General features: G+C 45.2%; 1 protein-coding gene across 5 annotated transcripts in view; it reads left to right on the forward strand.

Moving 5' to 3' along the window:
* The window catches only part of MERTK (MER proto-oncogene, tyrosine kinase), a 133,697-nt gene that overhangs the window by 22,587 nt on the left and 87,291 nt on the right, over positions 1-23,819 (forward strand). For all 5 annotated transcript variants that reach the window (XM_086328320.1, XM_086328326.1, XM_086328323.1 and 2 more), the window contains exon 2: positions 19,865-20,285. In XM_086328320.1, coding sequence (XP_086184446.1) covers positions 19,865-20,285 — 421 coding nt within the window. The remainder of the gene's footprint in view (positions 1-19,864; positions 20,286-23,819) is intronic.

Here is a 23,819-nt window from a genome sequence, read left to right on the forward strand (position 1 = left end):
GAGGAAAACAATAGAATGGGAAAGACTAGAGATCTCTTCTAGAAAATTAGAGATACCAAGGGAACATTTCATGCAGATGTGCACAATAAAGGACAGAAATGGTATGGACCTAAGAGAAGCAGAAGATATTAAGAAGAGGTGGCAAGAATACACAGAAGAACTATACAAAAAAGATCTTCGTGACCCAGATAACCACAATGGTGTGATCATTCACCTAGAGCCCAACATCCTGGAATGTGAAGTTAATGGGTCTTATGAAGCATCACTATGAACAAAGCTAGTGGAGGTGATGGAATTCCAGTCAAGCTATTCAAATCCTAAAAGATGACGCTGTTTAAGTGCTACAGTCAATGTGCCCTCAAATTTGGAAAACTCAGCAGTGGCCACAGGACTGGAAAAGCTCAGTTTTCATTCAAGTCCCAAAGAAAGACAATGCCAAAAAATGTTCAAACTACTGCATAATTGCACTCATCTCACACGCTAGCAAAGTAATGCCCCAAATTCTCCAAGCCAGGCTTCAACAGTACATGAACCTTGAACTTCCAGATGTTCAAGCTGGATTTAGAAAAGGCAGAGGAACTAAAGGTAAAATTGCCAATATCCGTTGGAACATAAAGCAAGAGACTTCCAGAAAAACATCCGCTTTATTGACTACAGTAAAACCTTTCACTGTGTAGATCACAACAAACTATTGAAAATTCTTCAAGAGATGGGAAGACCAGACCACCTTACCTGCTTCCTGAGAAAACTGTATGCAGGTCAAGAAGCAACAGTTAGAACCAGACGTGGAACAACGGATTGGTTCCAATCCGTTGGGAAAGGAGTACATCAAGGCTGTATATCGTCACCCTGCTTATTTAACTTATATGCAGAGTACATCATGCAAAATGCTGGGCTGGATGAAGCACAAGCTGGAATCAAGATTGCCAGGGAAAGTATCAGTAACCTCAGATACACAGATGATACCACCCTTATGGCAGAAAATGAAGAACTAAAGAGCCTCTTGATGAAAGTGAAAGAGGAGAGTGAAAAAAGCTGGTTTAAAACTCAACACTAAAAAAACTAAGATCATGGCATGTTGTCCCATCACTTCAAGGAAAAGAGATGGGAAAACAAAGAAAACTGTGACAGACTTTATTTCTTGGGCTCTAAAATCACTGCAGATGGTGACTGCAGCCATGAAATTAAAAGACGCTTACTCCTTGGAAGGAAAATTATGACCAACCTAGACAGCATATTAAAAAGCAGAGGCATTATTTTGCCAACAAAGGTCCATCTAGTCAAGGCTATGGTTTTTCCAGTAGTCATATATGGATGTGAGAGTTGGTCTATAAAGAAAGCTGAGTGCTGAAGAATTGATTCTTTTGAACTGTGGTGTTGGAAAAGACTCTTGAGAGTCCCTTGAACTGCAAGGAGATTCACCCAGTCAATCATTGAAAGGACTGATGCTGAATCTGAAACTCCAATACTTTGGCTACCTGATGCAAAGAGCTGACTCATTTGAAAAGACCCTGATGCTGGGAAAGATTGAGGGCGGGAGGAGAAGGGGATGACAGAGGATGAGATGGTTGGATGGCATCACCAACTCAATGGACATGGGTTTGGGTGGACTCTGGGAATTGGTGATGGACAGGGAGGCTTGGTGTGCTGTGGTTCATGGGGCTGCAAAGAGTTGGACACAACTGAGTGACTGAACTGAACTGAACAGAACGGGCCAGTCAGGTGTTAAGAAAGAAACAAGATAATTGGCCAAAGGTAAACGAAGACCTGGGAGGACTGTCCTGTATAAGTGATTTACATCACCTCCTTACTGTGCGCCTGCTCACTCAGTTCAGTTCAGTTCAGTCGCTCAGCCGTGTCCGACTCTTTGCAACCCCTTGAACCGCAGTACACCAGGTCTCCCTGTCCACCACCAACTCCCAGAGTCCACCCAAACCCATGTCCATTGAGTCGGTGATGCCATCCAACCATCTCATCTTCTGTCGTCCCCTTCTCCTCCCACCCTCAATCTTTCCCAGCATCAGAGTCTTTTCAAATGAGTCAGTTCTTCGCATCAGGTGGCCAAAGTATTGGAGTTTCAGATTCAGCATCAGTCCTTCCAGTGAATATTCAGGACTGATTTCCTTTAGCTTAGACTGGTTGGATCTCCTTGCAGTCCAAGGGACTCTCAAGAGTCTTCAGCACCACAGTTGGAGCATCAATTCAAAAGCATCAATTCTTCGGCTCTGAGCTTTGTTTATGGTCCAACTCTCACATCCATACATGACCACTGGAAAAACCATAGCCTTGACTAGACGGACCTTTGTTGGCAAAGTAATGTCTCTGCTTTTTAATATGTTATTTAGGTTGGTCATAACTTTTCTTCCAAGGAGTAAGCACCTTTTAATTTCGTGGCTGCAGTCACCATGGTTTTGGAGTCCCCCAAAGTGAAGTCTGTCACTGTTTCCTCTGTTTCCCCATCTATTTGCCATGAAGTGATGGGACCAGATGCTATGATCTTAGTTTTCTGAACTTTGAGCTTTACGCCAACTTTTTCACTCTCCTCTTTCACTTTCATCAAGAGGCTCTTTAGTTCTTCACTTTCTGCCATGAGGGTGGTATCATCTGTGTATCTGAGGTTACTGATATTTCCCGTGGAAATCTTGACTCCAGCTTGTGCTTCATCCAGCCCAGCGTTTCTCATGATGTAGTCTGCATATAAGTTAAAAATAAGCAGGGTGACAATATACAGCCTTGACATACTCCTTTCCCGATTTGGAACTGGTCTGTTGTTCCATGTACAGTTCTGGTCTGTGGACCCTCCCCAAAATGTATGTGCAGCTTTTTTCTAAGATGGATCCCACCAGAGGCCTATGAGTATATGTCCACACATTATGCGGTGGGGGTCAGCTCCTTTTCAATCCCCAAGAAGCCTTCCTGTGCATGTGTAGACAGGAAAGGTTTTTTGACCTCTGGAGTGGACACCTTATCTCTTTTTTTTAGCAGAGCTCAGCTTCTGCCACTAGCTTTGTCCTTGGAGTGTCTGAGTGAGAACAGAGGTTCAGTTTTACTCCACTTGACAAACACCAGGTGTCCAGGGCAGAGGCCCACCGTCTCCTACCTCAGCTCCACATTTTTTATTGAGCCAGTGTATGGGGGGGACCGACGGAAGTAGAATCAACCTGATAATCGTGGGTTTGGCTCCGAGGCCCAGGCCCTTGCACTCCCTCAGGTCAGGGCTCAGAGAGGGTGGGTAGCTGGCTTAGTGTGTTGGGGCCCTTGTTTGCCCCTTCACACCCCCTCCTCACTCTGCTCTCTGCCCTAGGAGGCCAGTCTATGGGGGCGGGGGTGAAAATGAACTCCCTGGACAGTGGCTCCAGCCAGTTTGTGCTGAAAGAGACTAAGTTGTATTTATTTAACTAAGTATAAACCACATGGGCATTGTTTATTTGAAGTTCGAGTATAACTGGGGCATCCTGCTTATTAATCTGGCAACTAGCCCAACCCTCTCCCCCCACCCCACCCCCCACCCATGTAGAAACTCTGGCCTGCCAACACTGTTTCATACCAGCCCCACTTTCTTCTCTGTGCAGCTCTCAGTTCACTGGCGTCCTTGTTTTTTTTTCTGCTGAGCCTGTGACCCCTCCAGGCATATGCAACCTACCAATTATTCCTCTTTCTTTCCGATAAAGCCCCTGCTGGGGCCCCCTTCCTCAGGTCAGCTCGTGGTTTCTGCCTTACAGGCTTTTGCTGCACTGATAAATTTTCTCCAAGTGGCAGAGTGCTCATGTTTATCATTTATAGTTTGGTAGCAATCAGGTCAAGTGATTTCAGGTTGAAAGGTTTTTGAAAAAATGTCCTCTTATCAGCATTGCTTCTCTTTATCAATTGAGACTCCCGTTTTCATAAGTGACTCGATACTAAGTAGAAAGTTTTTGCTTGTTCTGGGTTTGGCCTCAGCCAGTTTTGGGGATGAGAGGATCAGTTTTTAACCGAGTGACAGAGAAGCCACTCAGGGACATGATTCAAATATCAGCCAGGGAGGAGGGCACACACGGAAGCGGTGTCCTCTGGTCCACATGCAGCCCTCTCTCCTGGGGTGGGGGGACAGGGGGTATGACAGGGGAGGGGGACAGGGAAGTGGTCACCAACAGGATTCCAGGTGCCAAAAGCCTTTTCTGTGAACTGCAAGCCCACCCCAGAAGGGGGCCTTTCTCCTTCCAGCCATGGGGGCTGCTTGATAGCAAATGTCATCCTGGGACAGAGGGGCTGAGGAACTCTTAGCTCCTGGGCAAAGCACATCCTAGGCTTCCCGGGTTACTCAGTGATAAAGAACCCATCTGCCAATGCAGGAGATGTGGGTTCAATCCCCAGGTCTGGAAGATCCCCTGGAGAAGGTAATAGCAACCCACTCCAGTATTCTTGCCTGGAGAATCCCATGGACAGAGGAGCTGGGCGGGCTACAGTCCTTGGGATTGCAAAGAGTCAGACATGACTTAGAGACGAAACAACAAAAGCAAATCCTCCTGGCCCACTCCTGCTCTGCAGTGGGGAGCATGAAACCCCTAAGAGTTCAGCAATGAGTCCTCACTCTTGCAGCCTCCTCTGGGCCTCTGGATTTTGAGGCTGAATTTCAGAGAGGTCAGCTCATGTCACTACCTGTTCTGTTGTCTGAAAAGAAGTACAAAGAGCCAGATGTGGGTTATATGACTGACACTTCAGTTCAGTTCAGTCCCTCAGTCGTGTCTGACTCTTTGCGACCCCATGAATCCCTGCCCTTATTTGACCCATCTGGCCAAGGTGCTTCCGGTCCCTCCCCGGGTCCTGGGGTAATAAAGCAGGCTGACTGAGCGGCAGTCTGCATTCTCGCTCCCGCACGGGCTGCTGCCTTGCCTAGCTCTCCTCCCACAGCCTGGAGGGACTCCAGGGTCAGGAGGTGGCGGAAGGCTGCCACTCCACCCAGTACTCTGAGTCCTGCCATTTCAGTAGCTGCTGCTTTTCCCCTTGATCCACCTTGGGTGTGGTCCTACATCTTCAAGAGAATCAGAAGGTTCTCCTGCTGGGAGAGGGTGGTGACCAGCCCTGGGGAGATTCCTTAGAGTTCTTTGGCCATCACAGACTCAGTTCAGTTCAGTCGCTCAGTCGTGTCTGACTCTTTGCAACCCCATGAATCGCAGCACGCCAGGCCTCACTGTCCATCACCAACTCCCGGAGTTCACCCAGACTCACGTCCATCGAGTCAGTGATGCCATCCAGCCATCTCATCCTCTGTTGTCCCCTTCTCCTCCTGCCCCCAATCCCTCCCAGCATCAGAGTCTTTTCCAATGAGTCAACTCTTCACATGAGGTGCCTAAAGTACTGGAGTTTCAGCTTTAGCATCATTCCTTCCAAAGAAATCCCAGGGCTGATCTCCTTCAGAATGGACTGGTTGGATCTCCTTGCAGTCCAAGGGACTCTCAAGAGTCTTCTCCAACACCACAGTTCAAAAGCATCAATTCTTCGGTGCTCAGCTTTCTTCACAGTCCAACTCTCACATCCATACATGACCACAGGAAAAACCATAGCCTTGACTACACAGATCTTTGTTGGCAAAGTAATATCTCTGCTTTTGAATATGCTATCCAGGTTGGTCATAACTTTCCTTCCAAGGAGTAAGCATCTTTTAATTTCATGGCTGCAGTCACCATCTGCAGTGATTTTGGAGCCCCCAAAAATAAAGTCTGACACTGTTTCCACTGTTTCCCCAACTATTTCCCATGGAGTGATGGGACCGGATGCCATGATCTTCGTTTTCTGAATGTTGAGCTTTAAGCCAACTTTTTCACTCTCCACTTTCACTTTCATCAAGAGGCTTTTGAGTTCCTCTTCACTTTCTGCCATAAGGGTGGTGTCATCTGCATATCTGAGGTTATTGATATTTCTCCTGGCAATCTTGATTCCAGCTTGTGCTTCTTCCAGCCCAGTGTTTCTCATGATGTACTCTGCGTATAAGTTAAATAAGCAGGGTGACAATATACAGCCTTGACGTACTCCTTTTCCTATTTGGAACCAGTCTGTTGTTCCATGTCCAGGTCTAACTGTTGCTTCCTGACCTGCATACAGATTTCTCAAGAGGCAGGTCAGGTGGTCTGGTATTCCCTTCTCTTTCAGAATTTTCCACAGTTTTTTGTGATCCACACAGTCAAAGGCTTTGGCATAGTCAATAAAGCAGAAATAGATGTTTTTCTGGAACTCTCTTGCTTTTTCCATGATCCAGCGGATGTTGGCAATTGGATCTCTGGTTCCTCTGCCTTTTCTAAAACGAGCTTGAACATCAGGAAGTTCACGGTTCACATATTGCTGAAGCCTGGCTTGGAGAATTTTGAACATTACTTTACTAGCATGTGAGATGAGTGCAATTGTGCGGTAGTTTGAGCATTCTTTGGCATTGCCTTTCTTTGGGATTGGAATGAAAACTGACCTTTTTCAGTTCTGTGGCCACTGCTGAGTCTTCCAAATTTGCTGGCATATTGAGTGCAGCACTTTCATAGCATCGTCTTTTAGGATTTGAAATAGCTCAACTGGAATTCCATCACCTCCACTAGCTTTGTTCGTAGTGATGCTTCCTAAGGCCCACTTGACTTCACATTCCAGGATGTCTGGCTCTAGGTCAGTGATCACATCATCGTGATTATCTGGGTCGTGAAGATCTTTTTTGTGTAGTTCTTCTGTGTATTCTTGCCACCTCTTCTTAATATCTTCTGCTTCTGTTAGGTCCATACCATTTCTGTCCTTTATCAAGCCCATCTTTGCATGAAATGTTCCCTTGGTATCTCTAATTTTCTTGAAGAGATCTCTAGTCTTTCCCATTCTGTTGTTTTCCTCAATTTCTTTGCATTGATCGCTGAGGAAGGCTTTCTTATCTCTTTTTGCTATTCTTTGGAACTCTGCATTCAGATGCTTCTATCTTCCTTTTCTCCTTTACTTTTCGCTTCTCTTCTTTTCATAGCTATTTGTCAGGCCTCCCCAGACAGCCATTTTGCTTTTTCGCATTTCTTTTCCAGGAGGATGGTCTTGATCCCTGTCTCCTATACAGTGTCACGAACCTCATTCCATAGTTCATCAGGCACTCTATCAGATCTAGTCCCTTAAATCTACTTCTCACTTCCACTGTATAATCATAAGGGATTTGATTTAGGTCATACCTGAATGGTCTAGTGGTTTTCCCTACTTTCTTCAATTTAAGTCTGAATTTGGTAATAAGAAGTTCATGATCTGAGCCACAGTCAGCTCCCAGTCTTGTTTTTGTTGACTGTATAGAGCTTCTCCATCTTTGGCTGCAAAGAACATAATCAGTCTGATTTCGGTGTTGACCATTTGGTGATGTCCATGTGTAGAGCCTTCTCTTGTGCTGTTGGAAGAGGGTGTTTGCTATGACCAGTGCATTTTCTTGGCAAAACTCTATTAGTCTTTGCCCTGCTTCATTCTGTATTCCGAGGCCAAATTTGCCTGTTACTCCAGGTGTTTCTTGACTTCCTACTTTTGCATTCCAGTCCCCTATAATGAAAAGGACATCTTTTTTGGGTGTTAGATCTAAAAGGTCTTGTAGGTCTTTATAGAACTGTTCAACTTCAGCTTCTTCAGCATTACTGGTTGGGGCATAGACTTGGATTACTGTGATTTTGAATGGTTTGCCTTGGAAACGAACAGAGATCATTCTGTCGTTTTTGAGATTGCATCCAAGTACTGCATTTCAGACTCTTTTGTTGACCATGATGGCTACTCCATTTCTTCTGAGGGATTCCTGTCCACAGTAGTAGATATAATGGTCAGCTGAGTTAAATTCACCCATTCCAGTCCATTTGAGTTCGCTGATTCCTAGAATATCGACGTTCACTCTTGCCATCCCCTGTTTGACCACTTCCAATTTGCCTTGATTCATGGACCTGACATTCCAGGTTCCTTTGCAATATTGCTCTTTACAGCATTGGACCTTGCTTCTATCACCAGTCACATCCACAGCTGGGTATTGTTTTTGCTTTGGTTCCATCCCTTCATTCTTTCTGGAGTTATTTCTCCACTGATCTCCAGTAGCCTATTGGGCACCTACTGACCTGGGGAGTTCCTCTTTCAGTATCCTATCATTTTGCCTTTTCATATTGTTCATGGGGTTCTCAAGGCAAGAATACTGAAGTGGTTTGCCATTCCCTTCTCCAGTGGACCACATTCTGTCAGATCTCTCCACCATGACCCGCCCGTCTTGGGTTGCCCCACGGGCATGGCTTAGTTTCATTGAGTTAGACAAGGCTGTGGTCCTAGTGTGATTAGATTGACTAGTTTCCTGTGAGTATGGTTTCAGTGTGTCTGCCCTCTGATGCCCTCTTACAACACGTCTTACTTGGGTTTCTCTTACCTTGGGCGTGGGGTATCTCTTCACGGCTGCTCCAGCAAAGTGTAGCCGCTGCTCCTTACCTTGGACGAGGGTATCTCCTCACCGCTGCCCTTCCTGACCTTCAACGTGGGATAGCTCCTCTAGGCCCTCCTGACTGGAAGTATGATTTTTCCTCTCATTCATGGGTGGCAATGATGTAGCTGCCATGTTGCTGTTCTATGCATTGTCTGAGACAGACCTCACCTGTTAGTCCCAGCACTCATTCCACAAAGCCCAAAAATTCCTCCTTCCGGTGTTCAAGAGGTCGGGTTCAGGGCTTCCTTGGTGGTGGTCCAGGGAAGTTGTTAACCCTAGATGTAAACTCTACTGATCCCAATCCACACTCCCCATCTCCTCTCCTCCATGGTAACCACGTGTGCTCTCTATCTGTGCATCTGTTTCATAGATATGTTCATTTGTGTCATGGTTTAGATTCTGCATGCGAGTGATATCGTACGGTGTTTGTCTTTCTCTGACTTACTGCGCTTAGTGTGATAAGCTCTAGTTCCATCGTGTTGCTGCAGATGGCATTATTTCCTTCTTTTTATGGCTGAGTAATGTTCCATTGTATATATGTACCACATCTTCTTTAGATCCAACCAGTCCATCCTAAAGGAGATCAGTCCTGGGTGTTCATTGGAAGGACTGATGTTGAAGCTGAAACTCCAATACTTTGGCCATCTGATGTGATGAGCTGACTCATTGGAAAAGACCCTGATGCTGGAAAAGATTGAAGGCAGGAGGAGAAGGGGATGACAGAGGATGACATGGTTGGATGGCATCACGGACTCAATGGACATGGGTTTGGGTGAACTCTGGGAGTTGGTGATGGACAGGGAGGTCTGGCGTGCTGCAGTTCATGGGGTTGCAAAGAGTCTGACAGGATTGAGAGACTGAACTGAAACTGAACCACATCTTCTTTAGTCATTCATCTGTCGATAGACATTTTGGTTGTTTTATGTGTCTTATCTGTTGTGAACAGTGCTGATAGGAACATAAGGGTGCATGTATCTTTTTGAATTAGACTTTTGTCCAGATATATGCCCAGGACTGGAATTGCTGGATCATGCATTCAGTCACTCAGTCGTGTCTGACTGTTTGCAACCTGCAGACTATAGTCCACCAGGTCCATGGGATTCTCCAGGCAAGAATACTGGGGTAGGTTGCTATTTCCTTCTCCAGGGGAATCTTCCAGACCCTGGAATTGAACCCACACCTCCTGAGTCTCCTGCATTGCCAGGTGGATTCTTTATCACTGCACCACCTGGCATTGCTGGATCAATCAACTCAATTTTTGGTTCAGAAAATAGCTCTTTCCTTAGTGTCCCCTCATGCACCAGTTTTGAGCCTGAGAGACCACGACCCCTCAGTATCTGCCCCTCCACAGTTTCGCTGTGGTTGGGGGAAGAGGTACTGCTGCAGAGCCCTGGCTCCAGCCCCACCACAGTCCCGCTTCCAGTCATAGCAGTGTCCCCTTGCCTGTATCACACTCATTTATCCCATAGATGCTCACTGCATGTTGACTCCATGCCAGGCATCAGCCTGGGTTCAGAGAATGCCAGTTCCAGTCTTCAGGGAAGCTACAGGTAGATTTGTTCAGAAGAACCTGGCAAACCCCACACAGTGGACAATAGATCTAATCACATACTCGTTGGCTAGAGAAACATTTGCTAATCTTATCTCCTGGAGCCTGTCCCCCGACCTGAGCACTGGAGGAAGACAGTGGATACACAGTCCCTTGTCTTTATGAAGGTGACCTTGGTCAAGGGCTGGAAACGCATGGGCACAGGGCAGGGGCGCTCCATGACCAACTCCAGGATGGGTGTGGCCCCTGGGGTTGGCAAAACGCAGCTGCTGGAACCCCTGGGCAGCTGTGCTTGGATGTGAGTGGGAGGCTGCTCATCCGGGTTGCTCAACTGCGTCTGTTTGTGAGGCAAAACGTCCCACTTTAGCTACTGTCCAGTCCATACAAGGAAGTAACCTTAAAAGAAGAAGAGAGGGAAAAGAAGAGGAGGAACAATTTCTGCTGAATTTCAAAAGCAGCCTGCTTTTCCACCTGTTCCATGGAGAAAGGATGAAATCCTCTTTAAGTCTGGGGCTGTGGTGTTTGATACATCTCTGACATGGGCTGGAAAAATGGTCTCCACAATGGGGACCATCAGACAGGCCCAGCACGTTCGCGTGTGTCTTCTTGAAGATGCACTAATGAGAACGTGGTAATAAAAATCAAAAACTTTAAAATTTTTGATCTACTCTCATCCTCCCACCATCACTCGCCCCCAAATAATTTTAAAGTGTTCCACTTCTTCGAGGAAAAACAGAGGGAGGGGCATTTTACAACTGACGTAGAACACTGAAAGATTAGCAGCTTAAAATAGCATTTATTTTTTAAGAATAATTTTTGTTTACTTGTTGATGCTGGGTCTCCACGGCTGCGCGGGCCTTTCTTCGGGTGTGGTGAGCGGGAGCCACTCGAGTTGTGACGTGCAGGCTTCTCGTTGTGGTGGCTTCTCTCCTTACTGAGCACAGACTCGAGGGCACGTGGACTTCAGTCGCTGCAGCTCCCAGGCTCTAGGGCACAGACTCAGTCGTTGTGGCCCAAGAGCTTAGCTGCTGTGCAGCACGTAGGATCTTCCCGGACCAGGGATCAAACCCCAGTCTCTTGCATTGGCAGGTAGATCCTTTATCCCTGAGCCACCAGGGAAGCCCCAGTGTCATTTCTAATTGATCATTGCCCTGACCCTGGGGTCCAAAACCTTGGAGCGGTTCTCACTGTGCCTTTTTCCACATTGTCTATGTTCATTTAGTCAAGGCCACCTCATGGGTCATAGGTTTGGGGAGGCTATGCACTGCATAGCACACACTGTGAAGCCCCATTTATACTGAAGACTGTGTGAATAGTAACACCCCACCCCAGACACACCTCTTGCCAGAGCTCTGCAGTGAGGACCTCGCTGAGCCCGTGTGGTCGTTCAGCCCCAGTGTCAACCCCTGTGAACACTGGGCCGTGGCAGGTTTTACGGATTCACAATAAAAAGAGAAAATAATTAAAGTACTAACAGCTAATGTTTATTGAGTGCTTATGATGAGCCAGACATAGCGATGACTCTTTTATTTCTGTTGGTGATCCTATGGGGCACCATTATTACCATCCCCATGTTCCCAATGGGGGCCCTGCTCTTGAAACCTCGGCCAGGATTAACCTGCCAAATGGCCACTTCTGAGAACTATTCTGAGTCTGGAGATTATGTCCTTCCTCAATATTTGTGTCCAATTTACCTCTTTTTTTAAAAGATTTTTTTTGACATGGACCATTTGTTAAAAAGTCTGTGCTAAATTTGTTACAATATTGCTTCTGTTTTTTGTTTTGGTTTTTTGGCTGGGAGGCATGTGGAATCTTTGCTCCCTGACCGGGATTTGAACCTGCGCCCTTTGCACCTGAGGGTGAAGTGTTAACCACTGGACAGCCAGGGAAGTCCCGTGACATTTTTTTTAGTGTATTTTAAAATTCATTTTATTGAAGTATAGCTGATTTACATTGTTGTGTTAGTTGCAGGATTCAGTATTATATATCATGTATATAAATATATATATATGTCCATTTTCATATTCTTTTGCATCATGGTTTATCACAGGATATTGAATGTGGGCTTCCCTGGTGCCTCGGATGGTAAAGAATCTGCCTGGAATTCAGGAATCATGAGTTCAGCCGCTGGGTCGGGAAGATCCCCTGGAGAAGGAAATGGCAACCCACTCCAGTATTCTCGCCTAGAGAATCCCATGAACAGAGGAGCCAGGCAGGCTGCAGTCCATGGGTTTGCAAAGAGTCGGACATGACTGAATGACTAACATTTTCTATTGAATATAGCTCCCTGTGCTGTACAGTAGAACCTTGTTGGTTATCCACTCTGTATATAGTAATTTGCATCTGAAACTGACCTTTCCTTTTGGAATGATGGTAATGCTGAGAGCACTGCCAGAATCGGCCCTGTCTGTCTCCTGCATCCTTTCTATTACTTCCCAGCCGCTCCCGTAGTTAGGCCTTAATGTCTTCCTTCTGGGTTTCCCACTTCCTGGCCTCTCCTTCTTGCTCCTCTTCCTCCCTCCTGTGTCCTGGTCAAGCACAGCTCTTATCTTCCTCCCCTGCTCAGAAATCTTCCAGGCATCCCTCCTGCCTCAGCTGGGATACAGGGCTCTCCACGTTCAGCCTAATTCCATTTTTTAAAAAAATTTTTATTTAGTTGGCTGCTCTGGGTCTTAGCTGTGGCGTGTGGGATCTAGTTCCCTGCCCAGGGATCGAATCCAGGCCCCTTGCATTGGGAGTGAGGAGTCTTAACCACTGGGCCACCAGGGACGTTCTCTAATTCCACTTTATCTCTTTTTCTCCTAGCACAGAAGTGCCACCCTGAAGCTAAACTGGTATTCCCAAACTCTTAGGGCCTCTTCCTTTCCCTCTAGTTTTCCACCACCTTGGCCCCTTAGAATCCCTGTCCCTCTTCCCCTGCTGCTGCTAAGTCGCTTCAGTCGTGTCCAACTCTGTGCGACCCCAGACGGCAGCCCACCAGGCTCCCCTGTCCCTGGGATTCTCCAGGCAAGAACACTGGAGTGGGTTGCCATTTCTTTCTCCAATGCATGAAAGTGAAAAGTGAAAGTGAAGTCGCTCAATCGTGTCTGACTCCTAGCGACCCCAGGGACTGCAGCCTACCAGGCTCCTCTGTCCATGGGATTTTCCAGGCAAGAGTACTGGAGTGGGGTGCCATTGCCTTCTCCGCCCTCTTCCCCTACTCCTCCTTTAATTCATTCCTTTACTTACTCATTCAACAAACCTGTAATATTTTGAGTGCCTCCTAGGACCTGACTGCAGTGTGGGGCTTTCAGTCAGTCCAGCAGCAGAGAAAGAATTGAGGAGCTATTACAGCAGATACTGCAAAAGTGGCGGTTCCGAGCCCCTGACGTGGGAGGTTAACTAGACAGAGTGGGGTGGGGACTGGGGCGGCCTTCCCCCTGACACAGTTAGCTGTGTCCCATCCGCCCTGTAACTCCTGGGACTCTCTGCTCCCCTTCTCCTGGGACATTTGCCTTTCTGTATCCCATTTGACAGTCATAGCTAATCTTAGACCTGCAAGTGGTGTATAAATAATGTTAGCAGTTAAATCATACTGTACCAGCTTCTGGCAAATCAAATTCTGGAGATTAGTTATCTTTTAAACCATCCATAGTGATTACGGGTTTTGGCTGTGCCCCAGTTTCAGTGATGTCATCTGACTGGGTGGCTTTGCCATTAGTTTGTTCGGTGAGCTGCTCAGCTCATAGAAAACTGAAGCTTATACCCTAAACTGTAATCAGAGGTTATCTTGCAGGGTTGGGATTATAAAATAGGTTTCCATCTTATACGTTCTGTGCTCCCATAAATATTTGAATTTTTTACAGCAGACTTGTGCTATCTTTATAATTAGAAATATTCAGTGTTTTTAAGGAAATGAAACAAACCAAAAGAAGTATTACCTGCTTCTCCCAGTCTACTTTTTTTTGCCCTATATTTAACATACAACAAAAATGTTGGAGACTTCCCTGGTGGTCCAGTGGTTAAGACTCCAGGCTTCCACTGCATGGGGCATGGGTTTAATCCCTGGTCAGGGAAGTAAGATCCTGCATGCCATATGGTGTGGCCAAAAAAGAAAAAAAAAAAGAAAGAAAAGTTATTTGGACAAAACCTCTGACTCCCAAGCTTAACAAATAGGAAGTGCTGCAGGTAAGTTGGCCTCTAAGAGGCACAAGTGAATTGTAAGTGTTTTGAAGCCTATAGAAAAAGAGTGTTCTTGAGGAGGGTCTGCAGACAGACCAGATAAATAGCCAGAGCATCCATAACTGCAGAAGGGACCCCAACATCAGAGAAGATGGACTTCACCTCTTCCTACCATCCCTGTGCGTAAAATTTGCCTGGCGTGAGGGTGACAGGAGGGGCAGGGGCCCCTTTTGGTACAGTCACTCTGATCTCGACTCCTTGGAAAAAGGGACAGCTCCCATCATAGCACGCTCATCTGTCTGGATGACTGGGCTCCAGGCCAGCCAGCAGCTGACCCACAAAGCCCTCTCCCAGAGGCTGCAAAGAACGCGTGCACTCCAAGAGCCCCTGAGACCTCAGCCTCAAGAACAAGCAACAAGCTTTCTCTGTTTTTAGAATGAAGCCTCTTGTCCTTCAACCTGGAGTTCACCCAGAAAGCAGTTCCCAAGTACAGCAACCATGAGAGTCTCCCTGGTGGGAGAGAGAGCTGGGTGGAGAGGACTTCTGTCAGGAAGTCCATTGAGGCAGGAAGTACAGCCCTCCATTGAGGGATGAGTGTGGTCCAAAGTGACCTGAAGGGAGGAAGCCAGAGGAATAAATTCTGATTCCTCCTTCTACCCCAAATCTGCTTGTACCTCTATCCACCAAATAAGTACTTAACTGAATACTTACATTAAAAGTTACTTGTTGTTTATCTGAAGTTCAAGTTTAACTGAGCGTCTTATTATTTGTTGTTATTTGCTTAATCTGCCCACTCTGCGCGCGCACACACACACACACTCAGACAGCCCGGGAGGTGTGATATCCTGAGAGTGGCAGGAAGCACAGCCCTTGTGCAGGACGAGGTGCCTCTGTGTACCCCCATCACTCACCCACAACATGCCAGCCTGTGTCTCTCCTCCCTGCCTATCTCACCACCTGTGGTCAATGTGCTTTTTTGTTTATAAAGTTTTTTAAAAATGCTCTTTCCCCCCATGGAATGTGCCTTTTATTTTTGGCCATGCCACACAGCATGTAGGATCTTAGTTTCCCAACCAGGGATTGAATCCATGTCCCCTGCATTGCAAGAGCTGAGTCTTAACCACTGGACCATCAGGGAAGTCCTGATGTGTTTGAATAAATAACAATTATTAATAGTACAGAATGTATGTTCCCCAAACTGCCATTAACACTAAGAGTACAACAGAAATTTTAGAAACTCTTGTGGGTCAGATGAAATCAGAATATTTCCAGGTCTATTCCAGCAGGCAGACGTTTTGCTAGAATCCCCAAGTCACTGTACAGCTGGTGACACAAGCCCACGATGACTTTTTCCCCCGTCCCTAGAAATGGGTTGTGCTGAGGCGCCAGAATTATAAACGTGCCCCTTTGTGACCAGCAGCAGCCTTTCCCAGACTGTTGGCCGAGTCTGCTGCATCAAGTCTGGTGACGGACGGGGCAGAAGGGAGGCGCTCTCAGGCGCCATCACCTGCCCGCCATGCTGGTGAGTTAAGTAGGAGGGATTTGGAATGAGTCGCAATTCCAAAAATGAGTGAAGGTGGTCAAAGGTACAAACTTCCAGTTATAAAATAATTAAGTCCTGGGGGTGTAATGTCGAGCATGCTGACTGTAGTTAGTGATACTGTATCGTAGGAAATTCCCTGGCGTTCCAGCGGTTAGGACTCTGTGCTGTCATTGCTGAGGTCCCAAGTTCAATCCCCGATCAGGGAACTAAAATCCCACAAATGGCTATTTGAAAGTTATTAATGGTAGATCTTAAAAGTTCTCATCACAAGAAAAAAAATTTCCATTTGTGAAAATGGATATTAACTAGACATCCTGGCAGTCATTTTGCAAACTATACAAATATGGAATCATTCTGCCATACACCTGGAACTAATATATATATATATGTCAATTATATCTCAAATTTTAAAAATTTTGAGGGTGAAGATTATATTGCTTAAGTGTTCTATAGAAGGAAGTCTACAAATGAATAAAATTGTGAAAGAAAATATTCACACTATTCATGTGTGTTAAACAAACTCGGATCCTGATTTCTGAGGATATTGAGGATGTCCAGTTCTCTCTCATGCTGGCCTAGAAAGTTGGGAACCTACGTGGGAAACTCCATTATTTAAAAGGCTAAAAATCCAGGACCTCCCTGGTGGTCCAGTGGTTAAGACCCTGCCCTTCCAATGCAGAGGGCACAGGTTCAGTCCCTAATTGGGGAACAAAGATCCCACATGCTGTGTGGCTCAGCCAAAAAGTGAAAACGTTAAATAAAAAAGAGGGTGGGATGAATAGAGAGAGTAGCATGGGAACGTATACATTCAGATCACATCAGATCAGATCAGTCACTCAGTCATGTCCGACACTTTGCGACCCCATGAATCGCAGCACGCCAGGCCTCACTGTCCATCACCAGCTCCCGGAGTTCACCCAGACTCACGTCCATCAAGTCAGTGATGCCATCCAGCTATCTCATCCTCTGTCATCCCCTTCTCCTCCTGCCCCCAATCCCTCCCAGCATCAGAGTCTTTTCCAATGAGTCAACTCTTCACAGGAGGTGGCCAAAGTACTGGAGTTTCAGCTTTAGCATCATTCCTTCCAAAGAAATCCCAGGGCTGATCTCCTTCAGAATGGATTGGTTGGATCTCCTTGCAGTCCAAGGGACTGTCAAGAGTCTTCTCCAACACCACAGTTCAAAAGCATCAATTCTTCGGCGCTCAGCCTTCTTCACAGTCCAACTCTCACATCCATACATGACCACAGGAAAAACCATAGCCTTGACTAGATGGACCTTTGTTGGCAAAGTAATGTCTCTGCTTTTGAATATGCTATCTAGGTTGGTCATAACTTTCCTTCCAAGGAGTAAGCGTCTTTTAATTTCATGGCTGCAGTCACCATCTGTAGTGATTTTGGAGCCCAAAAAAATAAAGTCTGACACTGTTTCCACTGTTTCCCCATCTATTTCCCATGAAGTGGTGGGACCGGATGCTATGATCTTCGTTTTCTGAATGTTGAGCTTTAAGCCAACTTTTTCACTCTCCTGTTTCACTTTCATCAAGAAGCTTTTGAGTTCCTCTTCACTTTCTGCCACAGGGTGGTGTCATCTGCATATCTGAGGTTATTGATATTTCTCCCGGCGATCTTGATTCCAGTTTGTGTTTCTTCCAGTCCAGCGTTTCTCATGATGTACTCTGCATATAAGTTAAATAAGCAGGGTGACAATATACAGCTTTGATGTACTCCTTTTCCTATTTGGACCCAGTCTGTTGTTCCATGTCCAGTTCTAACTGTTGCTTCCTGACCTGCATACAAATTTCTCAAGAGGCAGATTAGGTGGTCTGGTATTCCCATCTCTTTCAGAATTTTCCACAGTTTCTTGTGATCCACACAGTCAAAGGCTTTGGCATACTCAATAAAGTAGAAATAGATGTTTTTCTGGAACTCTCTTGCTTTTTCCATGATCCAGTGGATGTTGGCAATTTGATCTCTGGTTCCTCTGCCTTTTCTAAAACCGGCTTGAACATCAGGAAGTTCACGGTTCACATATTGCTGAAGCCTGGCTTGGAGAATTTTGAGCATTACTTTACTAGCGTGTGAGATGAGTGCAATTGTGCGGTAGTTTGAGTATTCTTTGGCATTGCCTTTCTTTGGGATTGGAATGAAAACTGACCTTTTCCAGTCCTGTGGCCACTGCTGAGTCTTCCAAATTTGCTGGCATATTGAGTGCAGCACTTTCATAGCATCATCTTTCAGGATTTGGAATAGCTCAACTGGAATTCCATCACCTCCACTAGCTTTGTTCGTAATGATGCTTTCTAAGGCCCATTTGACTTCACATTCCAGGATGTCTGGCTCTAGGTCAGTGATCACACCATCGTGATTATCTGGGTCGTGAAGATCTTTTTTGTACAGTTCTTTTGTGTATTCTTGCCATCTCTTCTTAATATCTTCTGCTTCTGTTAGGTCCATACCATTTCTGTCCTTTATCGAGCTCATCTTTGCATGAAATGTTCCTTTGGTATCTCTGATTTTCTTGAGGAGATCCCTAGTCTTTCCCATTCTGTTGTTTTCCTCTTTCTTTGCATTGATCGCTGAAGAAGGCTTTCTTATCTCTTCTTGCTATTCTTTGGAACTCTGCATTCAGATGTTTATATCTTTCCTTTTCTCCTTTGCTTTTTGCTTCTTTTCTTTTCACAGCTATTTGTAAGGCCTCCCCAGACAGCCATTTTGCTTTTTTGTATTTCTTTTCTATGGGAATGATCTTGATCCCTGTCTCCTGTACAATGTCACGAACCTCATTCCATAGTTCATCAGGCACTCTATCTATCAGATCTAGTCCCTTAAATCTATTTCTCACTTCCACTGTATAATCATAAGGGATTTGATTTAGGTCATACCTGAATGGTCTAGTGGTTTTCCCTACTTTCTTCAATTTAAGTCTGAATTTGGCAATAAGGAGTTCATGGTCTGAGCCACAGTCAGCTCCTGGTCTTGTTTTTGCTGACTGTATAGAGCTTCTCCATCTTTGGCTGCAAAGAACATAATCAATCTGATTTCGGTGTTGACCATCTGGTGATGTCCATGTATAGAGTCTTCTCTTGTGTTGTTGGAAGAGGGTGTTTGTTATGACCAGTGCATTTTCTTGGCAAAACTCTATTAGAGTGTTTTAGAAACACTCTAATAGAGTGTTATTAGAGTATTAGTATTTCTAATACTTCTAATACTTCTATAGAGTATTAGAAACTAATACTTCTAATACTTCTATAGAGTATTAGAAACTCCAGGTGTTTCTTGACTTCCTACTTTTGCATTCCAGTCCCCTATAATGAAAAGGACATCTTTTTTGGGTGTTAGTTCTAAAAGGTCTTGTAGGTCTTCATAGAACCGTTCAACTTCAGCTTCTTCAGTGTTACTGGTTGGGGCATAGACTTGGATTACTGTGATATTGAATGATTTGCCTTGGAAACGAACAGAGATCATTCTGTCATTTTTGAGATTGCATCCAAGTACTGCATTTCAGACTCTTTTGTTGACCATGATGGCTACTCCATTTCTTCTGAGGGATTCCTGCCCACAGTAATAGATATAATGATCATCTGAGTTAAATTCACCCATTCCAGTCCATTTCAGTTCGCTGATTCCTAGAATGTCGACATTCACTCTTGCCATCTGTTGTTTGACCACTTCCAATTTGCCTTGATTCATGGACCTGACATTCCAGGTTCCTATGCAATATTGCTCTTTTACCATATGTAAAATAAATAGCTGGTGGGAATTTGCTGTGTGAAGCAGGGAGGTCAAACTCGGTGTTCTGTGACAACCTAAAGGGCTGGGATGGAGTGTGAGGTGGGAGTTGGGGGGTGGGAGGGAGGTTCAAGAGAGAGGATATCTGTATGCTTATGGCTGATTCATGTTGATGCATGACAGAAACCAACACCGTATTGTAAAGCAATTATCCTCCAATTAAAAAATAATTTAAAAATTTAACATGGTGGAATTAGCAGTTAGATTAGATATATGTTAGGAAACATGTTGACAGAGGAGGATACCCACTATGTGTTTTCAAGAAAACAGGAAGTTTTTTTATGTTCAGTTTGATCCAAGTTTGTCACATATGTGTTTTTTATGTGTTGAAAAAAATGAAAGGATTATACCTAAAAAAAAAAAAAAGGCTAAAAATCCGATATTCTGTTTTGCAGCTATTGCTGAGATGAAGGAAGGAACCATTCCCAACCTGCCGTTCTCTGGCTCTCTCCCAGGAAGCTTACAGGCTGACCACACGCCATTTTTCTTTGCTCACACTGGTCGCTACCAGCCCACCGCTGTGTCTCCACCCATCCAGCCTGGAACACCAGACCCTGGAAATGTCGCCTTTCCCAGGGTGACCTCCGCCAGGTCCGAGCTCCTACCACCCCTTGCGTTTAATCACACGATTGGCCATATAATACTTTCTGAACACAAAGATGTCAAGTTTAATTGCTCCATCAGCATACCTAACATGTACCAGGACAGTGCAACTATTTCTTGGTGGAAAGATGGGAAGGAATTGCTGGGGGCCCATCATGCAATTACTCAGTTTTATCCAGATAAAGAAGTTACAGCAGTCATCGCTTCCTTCAGGTAAGTGTTCTGTCTCCCTTTCTTTGAAAATGTTATGCTTTTGCATATGCTTTTTCATAACATTTTGAAAATGTTGTGCTTTTGTCAGTAAGCAAAACAGCCGTTTGTTTTCTGTGTTAGCAGCCCCACCAGTCCATTCAGAGTGTAGATTAATGGCCGATTGTATTGTTGATCTCTTTTCATTGGACTTTGGCCCCAGTGGAATTCTTGGTGATCAGACGCTCTTCCCAGCGGGCCTGCAAGTGCCCCCAAGTCCTGCTGGACTCCAGAGCTCTCCCAGTGGGTGAGAGCCGTTCCTTGCCTGGCATGAGGAGACATCAGAATCGTTGGGTGGGCGTGGAGCTTGTCAAACGGTGCAGCCCTGCATCCCTTTCGTTTGTTCTGTCTCTTCTTCCTCCCTCCTCTCCCGGCAGCCCTTGTGGCTACAGATACTGGTACAGATGTTGACCTCGTGTTGGGGTGGGAAGAAGGCCGGAAGTCTGAAGTCTGGGAAGCTGAAACAGACCTTCAGGCACTTGGCTCTCCATCTCAACATTCCACTTTGTATTGGCCCAGGCAGAGTGAGTTGAGGGAGAGACAAGGATAAGCCAGGCCAGGACGTAACCCAATAACTCATCATCCCAAGAACTGCATCCTTATATGCCAGATCCTGGAGACAGTGAGACAGTGGCTCCTCTTCTCACCATCCCTTTTCATTCTCTCTCTCTCTCTTTTTTGGCTGAGTCAGGTGACTGTGGGTTGTTAGTTCCCCAACCAGGGATCGAACCCATGTCCCCTGCATTTCTGCAGTGGAAGCATGGAATTAAACCACGGGAGCTCCAGGGAATTCCCTCCCTCTCCTCCTGTCTCCTCTTAGCCAGGAGGGCATTTGTGTTTACATCAGGATCTCCTGGCATATACAGTTCTAGAATTAGGTGGACTGTAGTCAGGCTTACCAGGTGGCACTAGTGGTGAAGAATATACCCGCCAGTGCAAGAGATGTAAGGGATGCAGGTTTGATCCCTGGGTTGGGACAGTACCCTGGAGGAGGGCGCGGCAACCCACTCTGGTATTTTTGCCTGGAGAATCCCACAGTCGGAGAAGTCTAGCGGGCTGTAGTCCATGGGGTTGCAAAGAATCAGACACGACTGAAGCAGCTTAGCAGGTGCACGCGGACCGTAGTCACTAAAAGCTCAAGATGAGGTTGGAGCCCGGTGACGATGATGCAAGAGCCTTTTCTCTGGGACTCCTCCACGCCCAGTGGAGCCTCTTTGATCTGTTGTTTTTACTTTCTCTGACCTGATGTTTGGGCCACTTCCAGGCTGTGTCATGTCTTTGGGTGAATCACTGTATGTTTCCTTTTTAGAAAAACCACCTCTGAGTTACCACAGACCTGATGACTCCAGTTGGAGTTTAGTGTGTCAACACTTAGATAAGATTCCCTACCCCACCCCACCTTGTTTTTCCTGCATTTTCTAAGTTATCTTGGTCATCATCAAGGCACAGAAAACAACTTGCATGTGTTTCATTGGTCGATTTAAACTCTGGCTCAGTCTCCTGGGCTGCCATTCTCAGCTAGTGACTGAGTCCCCTCGAGAGACTTGACTGTATTTTTTTCTCCATCATCTGCAAAACACAGATATTTTTCCATTATACAGACACAGCTTCTGATGGGAGAACTAAAATCACCATTTCATAATAAATAAGGTTTAAAGGCTTATAAAAACAGAAGTCCGACCAAAGTCTTGGTCCCACCGAGGGTCATTTAGAAGGAAAGCACAGCCCTGCTGTCTGGGCTGGGAGTTCCAGGTTGGGGTCCTGCCACTGGCTTCCATGAGACCGGAAGTGAGCCTCCACGTCTTTCTTGGCCTTCTTGCCAAAGAGATGGAATTGGACCACCTGACTGAAAGCTCTGAAGGGCCATGAGATATTCAAAAGACTTGGAGAAATTTTACACCTAGAGTAGGCAGTCTTTTTGTTTTTGTTTTTTAATTTAATTAATTTATTTTACTTTACAATATTGTTTTGGTTTTGCCATACATTGACTTGAATCTGCCATGAGTGTACACGTGTTCCCCGTCCTGAACCCCCCTCCCACCTCCCTCCCCATCCCATCCCTCTGGGTCATCCCAGTGCACCAGCCCCGAGCACCCTGTCTCATGCATTGAACCTAGACTGGCGATTCATTTCACATATGATAATATACATGTTACAATACCATTCTCCCATATCATCGTGCCCTAGCCCTCTCCCACAGAGTCCAAAAGACTGTTTAATACATCTGTGTCTCTTTTGCTGTCTCGCATACAGGGTTATCGTTACCTTCTTTCTAAATTCCATATATATGCTTTAGTATACTGTATTAGTGTTTTTCTTTCTGGCTTATTTCACTCTGTATAATAGGCTCCGGTTTCATTCACCTCATTAGAACTGATTCAAATGTATTCTTTTTAATGGCTGAGTAATATTCCATTGTGTATATATACCACAGCTTTCTTATCCATTCATCTGCTGATGGACATCTAGGTTGCTTCCATGTCCTGGCTATTATAAACAGTGCTGAGATGAATATTAGGGTACACATGTCTCTTTCAATTCTGGTTTCCTCAGTGTGTATGCCCAGCAGTGGGATTGCTGGATCTTAAAGATCTAAACGTAAGACCAGAAACTGTTAAACTCCTAGAGGAAAACATAGGCAAAACACTCTCCAGCATAAACCACAGCAGGATCCTCTATGATCTACCTCCCAGAATATTGGAAATAAAAGCAAAAATAAACAAATGAGGCCTAATTAAAATTAAAAGCTTCTGCACAACAAAGGAAACTATAAGCAAGGTGAAAAGATAGCCTTCAGAATGGGAGAAAATAATAGCAAACAAAGCAACAGACAAAGAATTAATCTCAAAAATATACAAGCAACTCCTGCAGCTCAATTCCAGAAAAATAAATGACCTAATCAAAAAGTGGGCCAAAGAACTAAACAGACATTTCTCCAAAGAAGACATTTAGATGGCTAACAAACACATGAAAAGATGCTCAACATCACTCATTATCAGAGAAATGCAAATCAAAACCACAATAAGGTACCATTTCACACCAGTCAGAATGGCTGCAATCCAAAAGTCTACAAGCAATAAATGCTGGAGAGGGTGTGGAGAAAAGGGAACCCTCTTACACTGTTGGTGGGAATGCAAACTAGTACAGCCACTATGGAGAATGGCAGAGTCTTATTTTGAACTTCGGTCTTTAGATATTGGAAGGTGACTAGGTGAAATTTTGAGAACTTTAGAGAGAAATGTATACTTTTGCACATACTTTGTTGAACTCTCATAAAGTCATTCGGAAGGGAAGCAAATCTTACGTGACCTCCCAACTGAGCAAATGTAGTGATCAGAATTCTTACAAAGGATGGACACTCAGCTGAACTGAGTAATATTTGCAGCAGCATCAAGTCCACCACTGACATATTCACTTTACTGGTGTTCAGGTGGCACTGGAGCTGTGGGTAATTCAATGAAGTAAATTAAAGTAACTTGGTCAAGATGATCGATATTT

Source organism: Bos grunniens, chromosome 11 (assembly GCF_055505025.1).
Source record: "Bos grunniens cultivar Pamir isolate PY7600 chromosome 11, Bosgru_T2T1.0, whole genome shotgun sequence".
Lineage (NCBI taxonomy): Eukaryota > Metazoa > Chordata > Mammalia > Artiodactyla > Bovidae > Bos > Bos grunniens.